The 12,280-nt window shown below is 49.3% G+C and overlaps 1 protein-coding gene across 2 annotated transcripts in view; it reads right to left on the bottom strand.

The window, feature by feature from the left end:
- Nucleotides 1-12,280, bottom strand: part of shrprbck1r (sharpin and rbck1 related) — a 77,108-nt gene that overhangs the window by 49,530 nt on the left and 15,298 nt on the right. For both annotated transcript variants that reach the window (XM_078536044.1, XM_078536045.1), the window contains exons 7-8: nt 6,081-6,235; nt 5,291-5,464 (exon numbers count right to left, since the gene is read on the bottom strand). In XM_078536044.1, coding sequence (XP_078392170.1) covers nt 5,291-5,464; nt 6,081-6,235 — 329 coding nt within the window. The remainder of the gene's footprint in view (nt 1-5,290; nt 5,465-6,080; nt 6,236-12,280) is intronic.

Here is a 12,280-nt window from a genome sequence, read left to right as displayed (position 1 = left end):
CATCAACAGTGCTATCAAGCAGCACTTGCTTATCAATAACCTGCTCACTGATGCCCAGTTTGGGTTCTGCCAGGAGCACTCAGCTCCTGACCTCATTACAGCCTTGGTTCGAACATGGACAAAAGAGCTGAACTCCTAAGGTGAGGTGAGAGTGACTGTCCTTGACATCAAGGCAGCATTTGACCGAGTGTGGTATCAAGCAGCCCCAGCAAAACTGGAGTCAATGGGAATCAGGGGGAAAACTCTCCACTGGTTGGAGCCATACCTCGCACAAAGAAAGATGGGTTGTGGTTGTTGGAGGTCAGTCATCTCTGCTCCAGGACATCACCACAGGAGTTCCTCAGGGTAGTGTCCTCGGCCCAACCAAAGGCCCAATGACTTTCCTTCCATCATAAGGTCAGGAGTGGGGATGTTCACTGATGATTGCACAATGTTCATCATTTGCAACTCCTCAGATACTGAAGCAGTCTATGTCCAAATGCAGCAAGACATGGACAATATCCAGTCTTGGGCTAACAAGTGGCAAGTAACATTCATGTCAGACAAGTGTCAGGCAATGACTATCTCCAACAAGAGAGAATCTAATCATCTCTCTCTTTTGTGAAAACAGACGAGAAGTATTTATTGAGAACTATGTCCTTGTCTCCGCCTACAGTCAAGTTACTTTCTCGGTTTCTAATTGGCCCTATTCTTTCCTTAGTTGCCCTCTTGCTTTTTACCGATTTATAAAACATCTTTGGGTTTTCCTTGATTTCACTTGCTAACATTTTTTTCATAAGGACATACGAAGTAGGGGCAGGAGTAGGCCATTTGGCCCTTGAGCCTGCTCTGCCGTTCAATAAGATCATGGCCTGATCTGATTGTGGCCTCAATTCTACTTTCCTGCCTACCCCCTTATACCTTTTGACTCCCTTGTCAATCAAGAATCTAACTCAGCCTTAAAAAATATTCATTGACCCTGCCTCCACCGCTCTCTGGGGAAAAGAGTTCCAAATACTCATGACCCTCAGAGAAAAAGAAACTCCTCTTGATGCTGCTTCTTTGCTTTCTTATTTCTCTTTTCGATTTCAGTCCTGCACTTTCTATACCCCTCTTGGCTTTCTGTAGTATTGAGCTCTTAGTATCTGACATAAGCTTCACATTTTTTTTGCTCTATCCTGCACGCTTCACTCTTTGACATAGATTTGGGAGTCCCATCCTTTTTCTTTGTATGAACATTTTTGTTCTGAATGCTCTCCATCTCCTCCTCGAGTGCCTCCCACTCCTCTGACACTGATTAACCTTCATTCTCTAAAACTAAGTCCTTTCTGTTGTTGGGCTTGTTAGGTTTTGGCTGAAAAGGCTCTCCTGAAAGCATATTAAGAATTCTGTGCCCTCTGTACCTTTTACACTGAAATTTATTCCAGTTAATATTAGGGTTGTTGAAATCTGTACTATTACTGCTCTAGACTGATTCGAAGGTTCACCAGACTGATTCCTGGAATGGCAGGATTGTTGTATGAGGAGAGACTGAGTCAACTAGGCCTGTATTCGCTGGAGTTTAGAAGAATGAGAGGGGATCTCATTGAAACATATAAAATGCTGTCAGGGATGGACAGGCTGGATGCAGGGATGATGTTTCCTCTGGCTGGGGGTCTAGAACAAGGGGTCACAATCTCAGGATACAGGTTTCTATTGTTTCTGCACTTCTTGGCAATTTGTCAACATATTTGTTTTTCTACCTCTGACTGTTTAAGGGTCTATAATAACACACCCAGAGTGGGATTTTCTGGTCAGTTGGCTTTTGGCCTCTCTCCAAATTTTCCAGTCCCAGCTCGATGATGCCGTGGTTGGTGAGAATGGAAAATCCCAGCCTCAGTTGTGAGATTATCCGTTCTTTGTAACTCAGTTCAAAGCATTTGGCCTCATTCGATCATCCTTTTGGCATATCATCCCTCTTCACAGCTGTAACTGTTTCTTTAACCAATATTGTGAGGCCCCCTCCTTTTTCAATCCGCTCTTTATCTTATCTGGAAATCCAGTTGAGCTGCCATTCTTGTCCTTTCAACCATGTTTCAGTGATAGCTATGATATCACACTTTCAAGTATCTATCTGTGCCCTCAGCTCATCTGCCTTATTTACTAGACTCCCTGCATTATTGTATATTCTGCTAATCAACTCCTTTGTTGTCTATTTTCTAGCATTTGTTTTCATACCAACTTATTAATTTTCTGCCTTCCATTTCTAGCTTTGCCGATTTCCTTTCTGAACCTACACACAGAATCCCATTCCGCTGTCAAATTCATTTAGAACTCCCCAACATGACTAGCAAACTGCCCCACCAAGATACTAGCATTGGCCCTGATGAGGTGCAACCCATTGGCTTGTACAGACCCCAACTCCCCCCCCAAAATCAGACCCAATTCCTTCAGTAACCCTCCTTCCTGCATTATCTCTCCAGCCATCCATACAGCTGCAACATCCTCCCATTTCTATAGCCAGGAGCACAAGAAATTACCACCTTTGAGGTCGAACTTTCTAATTTCTTTCCCAGCCTCCTAAATTCTGCCTGCAGGACATCATCCCTCTTTCATTATCCCTATGTAGTTGGTACTGATATGGACCACAACCTTCAGATATTCACCTTCCCAGCTCAGAAGGTCCTACAGCTATTCAGTGCCATCTCTAACCTTGAACCAGGGAAACAACATACCAGGGGCTGGCTGTAACGCTCCCAACACTATCTGGCTCAGGCTTGGAATCACAGCAAAGATCTTACCGGCCTGTGAACTCTGTGGTGACCATGGTTCAGAGGGTACTGCTCTTGCCTCAAAGTCAGAAGGTCATTGGTTCAATTCCTGCTCCAGAGAAGGAGCATGCGTGCTGCCGGAGGGTTGGCACAGAGGGAGGGAGCACACGCGTGTGCGTGCTGCTGGAGGATCGTCACAGAGAGAGTGTACACGCGTGCTGCCGGAGGGTTGGCACAGAGGGAGGGAGCACACGCGTGTGCGTGCTGCTGGAGGATCGTCACAGAGAGAGTGTACACGCATGCTGCTGGAGGGTTGGCACAGAGGGAGTGTACACACGTGCTGCCGGAGGGTTGGCACAGAGGGAGTGTACACGCGTGCTGCCGGAGGGTTGGCACAGAGGGAGGGAGCACACGCGTGTGCGTGCTGCTGGAGGATCGTCACAGAGAGAGTGTACACGCATGCTGCTGGAGGGTTGGCACAGAGGGAGTGTACACACGTGCTGCCGGAGGGTTGGCACAGAGGGAGTGTACACGCGTGCTGCCGGAGGGTTGGCACAGAGGGATTGTACACGCATGCTGCTGGAGGGTTGGCACAGAGGGAGTGTACATGCGTGCTGCTGGGGAATCGTCACAGAGGGAGGGGGCATGCGCGTGTGTGTGCTGCTGGAGGGTTGGCGCGGAGGGAGTGTACACACGTACTGCTGGAGGGTTGGCACAGAGGAAGCGCGCACACTGCCGGATGATCAGCGCGGAGGGAGTGTCACACCATCAGAGGGCGAGTACTGATGGAGTGCTGAACTGTCAGCAGTGTAGTCCTTCAGATAATATGTTAATCCAAAGCCGCGTCCGCTCTCTCAGGTAGAAGTAAAAAGAACCCACGGCCATTATTTTGAAGAGGTGCAGGGGAGTTCTCCCTGCTGTCTGGGCCAATATTTCTCTCTTAACCCAACATCACTAAAACTGATTGCCTGGTCATTTATGTCGATGCAGTTTGTGGAACTAGCTGTGTACTAAGTAGCAACTGGGCTCCCCAAGTTACAAATGGTACTTCAAAAGCGCTAGGCTGGCTGTAAAGCAATTCAGGACATCCTGAGGTTGTGAAAATTGCTTTATAAATACAATTTCTTTTGTTTGTAAACCACAGTTTAGTAGCGTATTTACACCAGAGTTATTAGGGAAATCCTCAGAATCCATTTTATAACTACAGGAGGTGCAACCAGAACAACTCAGACACGCGGAAATCAACCAATCCTTGTCAGAATTCATCCTTCATACAATAAAATAGTCCCAATCACCATCTTGCCATATTCCTTGATCCCTGTCAGGGTAACGGTAGCAGAGCGATCATAGCAATCCTGAGGACTGGACTAACACTCCAGTGACACGGCTTCAAATCCCACCATGGCAGGCGGGGAGTTTCAATTCAATTAAAAAAAATCTGGAATTGAAAGCGCGTCTCAGTAATGGTGACCGTGAAACTATCTGATGGTTGTAAAACCCAACTGGTTCACTCATGCCCTTTAGGGAAGGAAATCTGCCGTCCTTACCTGGTCTGGCCTACATGTGACTCCAGACCCACAGCAATGTGGTTGACTCTGCCCTATGAAATGCCCAGCAAGCACTCAGTTGTATTTAAGGAAGCTCACCAACACATTTTCAAGGTAGACAAATACTGGCCTTGCAAGTGATGCTCACATCCTGTGACTGATCCAATCTAATCTCGAATGTTGACTTAGTTTCTAACTCAGCCGCTAGCCATGGAAAAATTCCACTCTCTTACAACTCCTCTGGTGAAGACATTTCTCTTGTCTGAAATCTCTTACATTGAAGCTTGTACCTATGATGCCTCAATCTTGACCCCTCAATACCCATCCTATGATATCGATTAGAATCCTTAGATTCCAGCAGTGCCTCTCCCTGGGTATCTGTTATTCCTCCATCCCATCCCGCACCCCAAGCCGCCCCCAGCTATCTCTTTTTTAATTTCTTTCATAGGATGTGGGTGTCACTAGCAAGGCCAGCATTTGCTGCCCATCGCTAATTGCCCTTGAACTGATCGGCTTCCTTGGCCATTTCAGAGGGAAGTTCAGAGTCAACCACGTTGCTGTGGGTCTGGAGTCCCATGTAGGCCAGACCGGGTAAGGACAGCAGATTTCCTTCCCTAAAGGACATTAGTGAACCAGACGGGTTTTTACATCAATCAATGATAGCTGTCATGGTCACCATTACTGAGATTGACTTTATATTCCAAGTTTATTCATTGAATTCAAATTCCACCAGCTGCCATGGTGGGAGCTGAATCCATGTCTGGGCCTCTGTATTATTAGTGCAGTTGCGTTACCACTACACCGCCAAACCGCTCTATCTCCGGGATCGAATGCTGGCATGGGTCTATCCCAGAGATAGAGTGGTTTCTCTGGCACTAAGGATACTGGGTAAAGTACACCCCATTCTCCTGAGAATTTTCGCAGGATGTGCACTGAACATTTTGAACATTAAGAACGACAAGGGCAGCTGATACCAGTCCCTAAGATGTCGGTAATTGAGTGGTTTCACTGTACCTGTTGATATCTCTGCGTTGCTTCCCTCTCCTGTAAAATGCGACACAGTTCCTCATCGTCGGGTTTATAATCCTGGGGCACAGAGTATTCTGGCGGTCGGGGGCTGCTGCACATCTCACATCCTGGCCGGGTAGGTTTGTTTATGTAGGTACACTTTTCGCACGCCCAACCTGCCTGTCACACAAAAAAAGGTGGGGAAGAAGAGAGAAAAACCTTAGCTGCTTTATTCTGTCACCAAGAGGAATCGAAAGAAGAGTGTGCAGGATTTTGTTAGCAGAAGGGTCGAATTAAACCTCATATGCAACAGCAGATGAATCGAAAGAACAATTATTTCATGAATCTGTTTTGCTTATCAAGATCAGGAAGGGAACATTCCCGATTGCAGCACACAGTGTCGCCATCAACAACTTGCATTCATATTGTGCGTTTAACTGAGTAAAACATCCCAAGCGCTCCACAGCAGCGTTATCAGATGCTGAGGCACACAAGAATGTCAGGACAGCTGGTCAAAAGCATGGTAAAAGATGTAGGCTTTAAGGAGGGTCTTAAAAAGAGGAAGTGAGGTGGAGAGTTTTAGGGAGGGAATGCCAGAGCTTAGGGCCCAGGCAGCTGATGGTACAGCAGCCAATGGTGAGGCTATCCTCACATTTTCTTGATGGTTATAACCACTCAGTTCCTTGTGAATCTTTTCTTTTTAAACACCTTCTCTAGTGTGCCTATATCCTTTCTATAACACAGGAAGCAGGAGCAGTTATTAGATCAGTCCAACCCTGCCAGTTTCCCAGGATACCTGTGATGACTGGGGACCGAGGGAAGCTTGCTGTAAAGGTCTGTTCCATGTATCCTGGGATGGGACGGGCTGAAGTGACTTCAGCTCCAGATTGATGCACTGAGCAATGTTGTTGATGTCCGTCCTTCCATCCCTGTCCTTCTGTGGTAGTCGACCTGTTGAGACAGAGAGGTTTTATGCACACCCTTTGCAAAACATTTACTAAAGCAGGGATGGCCATTCCGCAGGCTATGCTGTGGGATCTTTCACGTCCACTAAGAGCGTCGATGAGGGCCTCATTTTAAAGTCTCATCCAAAATAAGGTCCCTCTGACAGCGCAGTGCTCCCTCAGTACTGACCCTCTGACAGCACAGCGCTCCCTTAGTACTGATCCCCCGACAATGCAGCGCTCCCTCAGTATGACCCTCTGTGGCAGTGCAGCACTCCCTCAGTATTGCCCCTCCAACAGCACGGTGCTCCCTCAGTACTGCCCCTCCGACAGCACGGTGCTCCCTCAGTACTGCCCCTCCGACAGCACGGTGCTCCCTCAGTACCGACCCTCTGACAGCACAGTACTGCCTCATATGAGGGCGCTCCCTCATATACTGACAGTGTAGTGCTTCCTCACTACTGACCGGCCAACAGTGTGGTACAAGGAGGGTAAGGCTGGATTATGTGTTCAAGTTTCTGTAGTATGGCTTGAATCCCTTACCTTCTCACCCAGAGGCAGGCAAGTGTGCGACAGCTAAACCGGGATTGACACTAAATTCTAAGGATGGAACTGCAAAGATAAGTTTCTAAGTTTTAAATTGATTTTCCCGACATCTTGCGTATATTTTTTACCTATAAATATATGCAAACTACTGAAAACATTAACCTAATGTTTAAGTATCCTCAGGCTCCATGACACACACCAATTCGTTCCAGGAAAACAATAAGCTTCAACACTGTTCATCTAAAGAATTCTTAAAATGAGTTGAGAGAGAACGTGTAAGGAAGGGAAGATATCAGTGTGAAAGAGTGATAGCCACTCAGTGAGAGAGAGTGGATGTGTGATAAAAGGTACATGTGAACCAGAGTGCAATCAAGTGCACCTTGGAGCCATTAACGAGAGCGGCAGAGAGAGAGCTACAGACAGAGAGCACCAGAGAGAGAGAGGACGCTTGAGCATGCCACAGAGAGAAAGAGAGCGCGAGAGAGGGATTGAGAAAGAGAGAGAGGAATTGAGAGTGAGAGAGGGATTGATATTGAGAGAGAAAAAGATTGAGAGCGAGAGATTGAGAGAGAGAGAGAGGGAGATGGAGAGGAGAGAGATTGAGACCGAGAGCGAGAGCGAGACCGAGAGCGACAGATTGAGAGACAGAGATTGATATTGAGAGTGAGATTGAGAGAGAGTGAGATTGAGAAAGAGTGAGATTGAGAGAGAGTGAGATTGAGAGAGAGAGATTGAGAGAGAGAGAGATTGAGAGGGAGAGAGATTGAGAGAGAGAGAGATTGAGAGAGCGAGAGATTGAGAGAGAGATTGAGAGAGCGAGAGATTGAGAGAGATTGAGAGAGAGATTGAGAGAGAGAGAGATTGAGAGAGCGAGAGATTGAGAGAGAGATTGAGAGAGCGAGAGATTGAGAGAGAGATTGAGAGAGCGAGAGATTGTGAGAGCGAGAGATTGAGAGCGAGAGATTGAGAGCGAGAGATTGAGAGCGAGAGATTGAGAGCGAGAGATTGAGAGCGAGAGATTGAGAGCGAGAGATTGAGCGAGAGATTGAGAGCGAGAGATTGAGAGCGAGATATTGAGAGATTGAGAGCGAGAGATTGAGAGCGAGAGATTGAGATCGAGAGATTGAGAGATTGAGATCGAGAGATTGAGAGCGAGATATGAGATTGAGAGCGAGAGATTGAGAGCGAGAGATTGAGAGCGAGAGATTGAGAGCGAGATTGAGAGCGAGAGATTGAGAGCGAGAGATTGAGAGCGAGAGATTGAGAGCGAGAGATTGAGAGCGAGAGATTGAGAGCGAGAGATTGAGAGCGAGATTGAGAGCGAGAGATTGAGAGCGAGATTGAGAGCGAGAGATTGAGAGCGAGAGATTGAGAGCGAGAGATTGAGAGCGAGAGATTGAGAGCGAGAGATTGAGAGCGAGATTGAGAGCGAGAGATTGAGATCGAGAGATTGAGAGATTGAGATCGAGAGATTGAGAGCGAGATATTGAGAGATTGAGAACGAGAGATTGAGAGCGAGATTGAGAGCGAGAGATTGAGAGCGAGAGATTGAGAGATTGAGAGCGAGAGATTGAGAGCGAGAGATTGAGAGCGAGAGATTGAGAGCGAGAGATTGAGAGCGAGAGATTGAGAGCGAGAGATTGAGAGCGAGAGATCGAGAGCGAGAGATTGAGATCGAGAGCGAGATATTGAGAGATTGAGAGCGAGAGATTGAGAGCGAGATTGAGAGCGAGAGATTGAAAGCGAGAGATTGAGAGATTGAGAGCGAGAGATTGAGAGCGAGATTGAGAGCGAGAGATTGAGAGCGAGAGATCGAGAGATTGAGAGCGAGATATTGAGAGATTGAGAGCGAGAGATTGAGAGCGAGATTGAGAGCGAGAGATTGACAGCGAGAGATTGAGAGATTGAGAGCGAGAGATTGAGAGCGAGAGATTGAGAGCGAGAGATTGAGAGCGAGAGATTGAGAGCGAGAGATTGAGAGCGAGAGATTGAGAGCGAGAGATTGAGAGCGAGAGATTGAGAGCGAGAGATTGAGAGCGAGAGATTGAGAGCGAGAGATTGAGATCGTGAGATTGAGAGATTGAGAGCGAGATATTGAGAGATTGAGAGCGAGAGATTGAGAGCGAGATTGAGAGCGAGAGATTGAGAGCGAGAGATTGAGAGATCGAGAGCGAGAGATTGAGAGCGTGAGATTGAGAGCGAGAGATTGAGATCGAGAGATTGAGAGATTGAGATCGAGAGATTGAGAGCGAGATATTGAGAGATTGAGAGCGAGAGATTGAGAGCGAGATTGAGAGCGAGAGGTTGAGAGCGAGAGATTGAGAGATTGAGAGCGAGAGATTGAGAGCGAGATTGAGAGCGAGAGATTGAGAGGGAGAGATTGAGAGCGAGAGATTGAGAGCGAGATTGAGAGCGAGAGATTGAGAGCGAGAGATTGAGAGCGAGAGAGCGAGAGCGAGAGAGCGAGAGATCGAGAGCGAGAGATCGAGAGCGAGAGATCGAGAGCGAGAGATCGAGAGCGAGAGATCGAGATCGAGAGCGAGAGATCGAGAGCGAGAGATCGAGAGCGAGAGATCGAGAGCGAGAGATCGAGAGCGAGAGATCGAGAGCGAGAGATCGAGAGCGAGAGATCGAGAGCGAGAGATCGAGAGCGAGAGATCGAGAGCGAGAGAGAGAGATCGAGAGCGAGAGATCGAGAGCGAGAGATCGAGAGCGAGAGATCGAGAGCGAGAGATCGAGAGCGAGAGATCGAGAGCGAGAGCGAGAGAGCGAGAGCGAGAGATCGAGAGCGAGAGATCGAGAGCGAGAGCGAGAGATCGAGAGCGAGAGATCGAGAGCGAGAGATCGAGAGAATGAGAGCGAGAGATTGAGAGCGAGAGATTGAGAGCGATAGATTGAGAGCGAGAGATTGAGAGCGAGAGATTGAGAGATTGAGAGCGAGAGATTGAGAGCGAGAGATTGAGAGTGAGAGATTGAGAGAATGAGAGCGAGAGATTGAGAGTGAGAGATTGAGAGAATGAGAGCGAGAGATTGAGAGCGAGAGATTGAGAGCGAGAGATCGAGAGCGAGAGATCGAGAGCGAGAGATCGAGAGCGAGAGATCGAGAGCGAGAGATCGAGAGAATGAGAGCGAGAGATTGAGAGCGAGAGATTGAGAGCGAGAGATTGAGAGCGAGAGATTGAGAGCGAGATTGAGAGCGAGAGATTGAGAGCGAGAGATTGAGAGCGAGAGAGCGAGAGCGAGAGAGCGAGAGATCGAGAGCGAGAGATCGAGAGCGAGAGATCGAGAGCGAGAGATCGAGATCGAGAGCGAGAGATCGAGAGCGAGAGATCGAGAGCGAGAGATCGAGAGCGAGAGATCGAGAGCGAGAGATCGAGAGCGAGAGATCGAGAGCGAGAGATCGAGAGCGAGAGATCGAGAGCGAGAGATCGAGAGCGAGAGAGAGAGATCGAGAGCGAGAGATCGAGAGCGAGAGATCGAGAGCGAGAGATCGAGAGCGAGAGATCGAGAGCGAGAGATCGAGAGCGAGAGCGAGAGAGCGAGAGCGAGAGATCGAGAGCGAGAGATCGAGAGCGAGAGCGAGAGATCGAGAGCGAGAGATCGAGAGCGAGAGATCGAGAGAATGAGAGCGAGAGATTGAGAGCGAGAGATTGAGAGCGATAGATTGAGAGCGAGAGATTGAGAGCGAGAGATTGAGAGATTGAGAGCGAGAGATTGAGAGCGAGAGATTGAGAGTGAGAGATTGAGAGAATGAGAGCGAGAGATTGAGAGTGAGAGATTGAGAGAATGAGAGCGAGAGATTGAGAGCGAGAGATTGAGAGCGAGAGATCGAGAGCGAGAGATCGAGAGCGAGAGATCGAGAGCGAGAGATCGAGAGAATGAGAGCGAGAGATTGAGAGCGAGAGATTGAGAGCGAGAGATTGAGAGCGAGAGATTGAGAGCGAGAGAATGAGAGCGAGAGAATGAGAGCGAGAGATTGAGAGCGAGAGAATGAGAGCGAGAGAATGAGAGCGAGAGATTGAGAGCGAGCGATTGAGAGCGAGAGATCGAGAGCGAGAGCGAGAGATCGAGAGATCGAGAGCGAGAGATCGAGAGCGAGAGATCGAGAGCGAGAGATCGAGAGCGAGAGATCGAGAGCGAGAGATCGAGAGCGAGAGATCGAGAGCGAGAGATTGAGAGATTGAGAGCGAGAGATTGAGAGCGAGAGATTGAGAGTGAGAGATTGAGAGAATGAGAGTGAGAGATTGAGAGCGAGAGATTGAGAGCGAGAGATTGAGAGCGAGAGATTGAGAGAATGAGAGCGAGAGATTGAGAGAATGAGAGCGAGAGATTGAGAGCGAGAGATTGAGAGCGAGAGATTGAGAGCGAGAGATTGAGAGCGAGAGATTGAGAGAATGAGAGCGAGAGATTGAGAGAATGAGAGCGAGAGATTGAGAGCGAGAGATTGAGAGCGAGAGATTGAGAGCGAGAGATTGAGAGCGAGAGATTGAGAGCGAGAGATTGAGAGATTGAGCGCGAGAGATTGAGCGCGAGAGATTGAGAGCGAGAGATTGAGAGCGAGAGATTGAGCGCGAGAGATTGAGAGCGAGAGATTGAGAGCGAGAGATTGAGAGATTGAGAGCGAGAGATTGAGAGCGAGAGATTGAGAGCGAGAGATTGAGAGCGAGAGATTGAGAGCGAGAGATTGAGAGCGAGAGATTGAGAGCGAGATTGAGAGTGAGAGATTGAGAGCGAGAGATCGAGAGCGAGAGATCGAGAGCGAGAGCGAGAGATCGAGAGCGAGAGAGCGAGAGCGAGAGAGCGAGAGATCAAGAGATCGAGAGATCGAGAGCAAGAGATTGAGAGCGAGAGAGAGAGATCGAGAGCAAGAGATCGAGAGCGAGAGATCGAGAGCGAGAGAGAGAGCGAGCGAGAGCGAGAGAGCGAGAGCGGGAGAGCGAGAGATCGAGAGCGGGAGAGCGAGAGATCGAGAGCGGGAGAGCGAGAGATCGAGAGCGGGAGAGCGAGAGATCGAGAGCGGGTGAGCGACAGATCGAGAGCGGGAGACCGCGAGATCGAGAGCGGGAGACCGCGAGATCGAGAGCGGGAGACCGCGAGATCGACGGAGCGGGAGACCGCGAGAGAGACGGAGCGGGAGACCGCGAGAGAGACGGAGCGGGAGACCGCGAGAGAGACGGAGCGGGAGACCGAGAGAGACGGAGCGGGAGACCGAGAGCGCGCGGGAGACCGAGAGCGCGCGGGAGACTGAGAGAGCGCGGGGGACTGAGAGAGCGCGGGGGACTGAGATAGCGCAGGGGACTGAGAGCGCGCAGGAGACTGAGAGCGCGCGGGAGACTGAGAGCGCGCGGGGGACTGAGAGAGCGCGGGAGACTGAGAGCGCGCGGGGGACTGAGAGAGCGCGGGGGACTGAGAGAGCGCGGGGGACTGAGAGAGCGCGGGGGATTGAGAGAGCGCGGGGGATTGAGAGAGCTCGGGAGATTGAGAGAGCGCGGGAGATTGAGAGAGC

This window comes from Cetorhinus maximus, chromosome 3 (assembly GCF_964194155.1).
Source record: "Cetorhinus maximus chromosome 3, sCetMax3.hap1.1, whole genome shotgun sequence".
Lineage (NCBI taxonomy): Eukaryota > Metazoa > Chordata > Chondrichthyes > Lamniformes > Cetorhinidae > Cetorhinus > Cetorhinus maximus.
The sequence above is the reverse complement of the archived record's forward strand: the minus strand, read 5'-3'. Positions and strand labels throughout refer to the sequence as shown.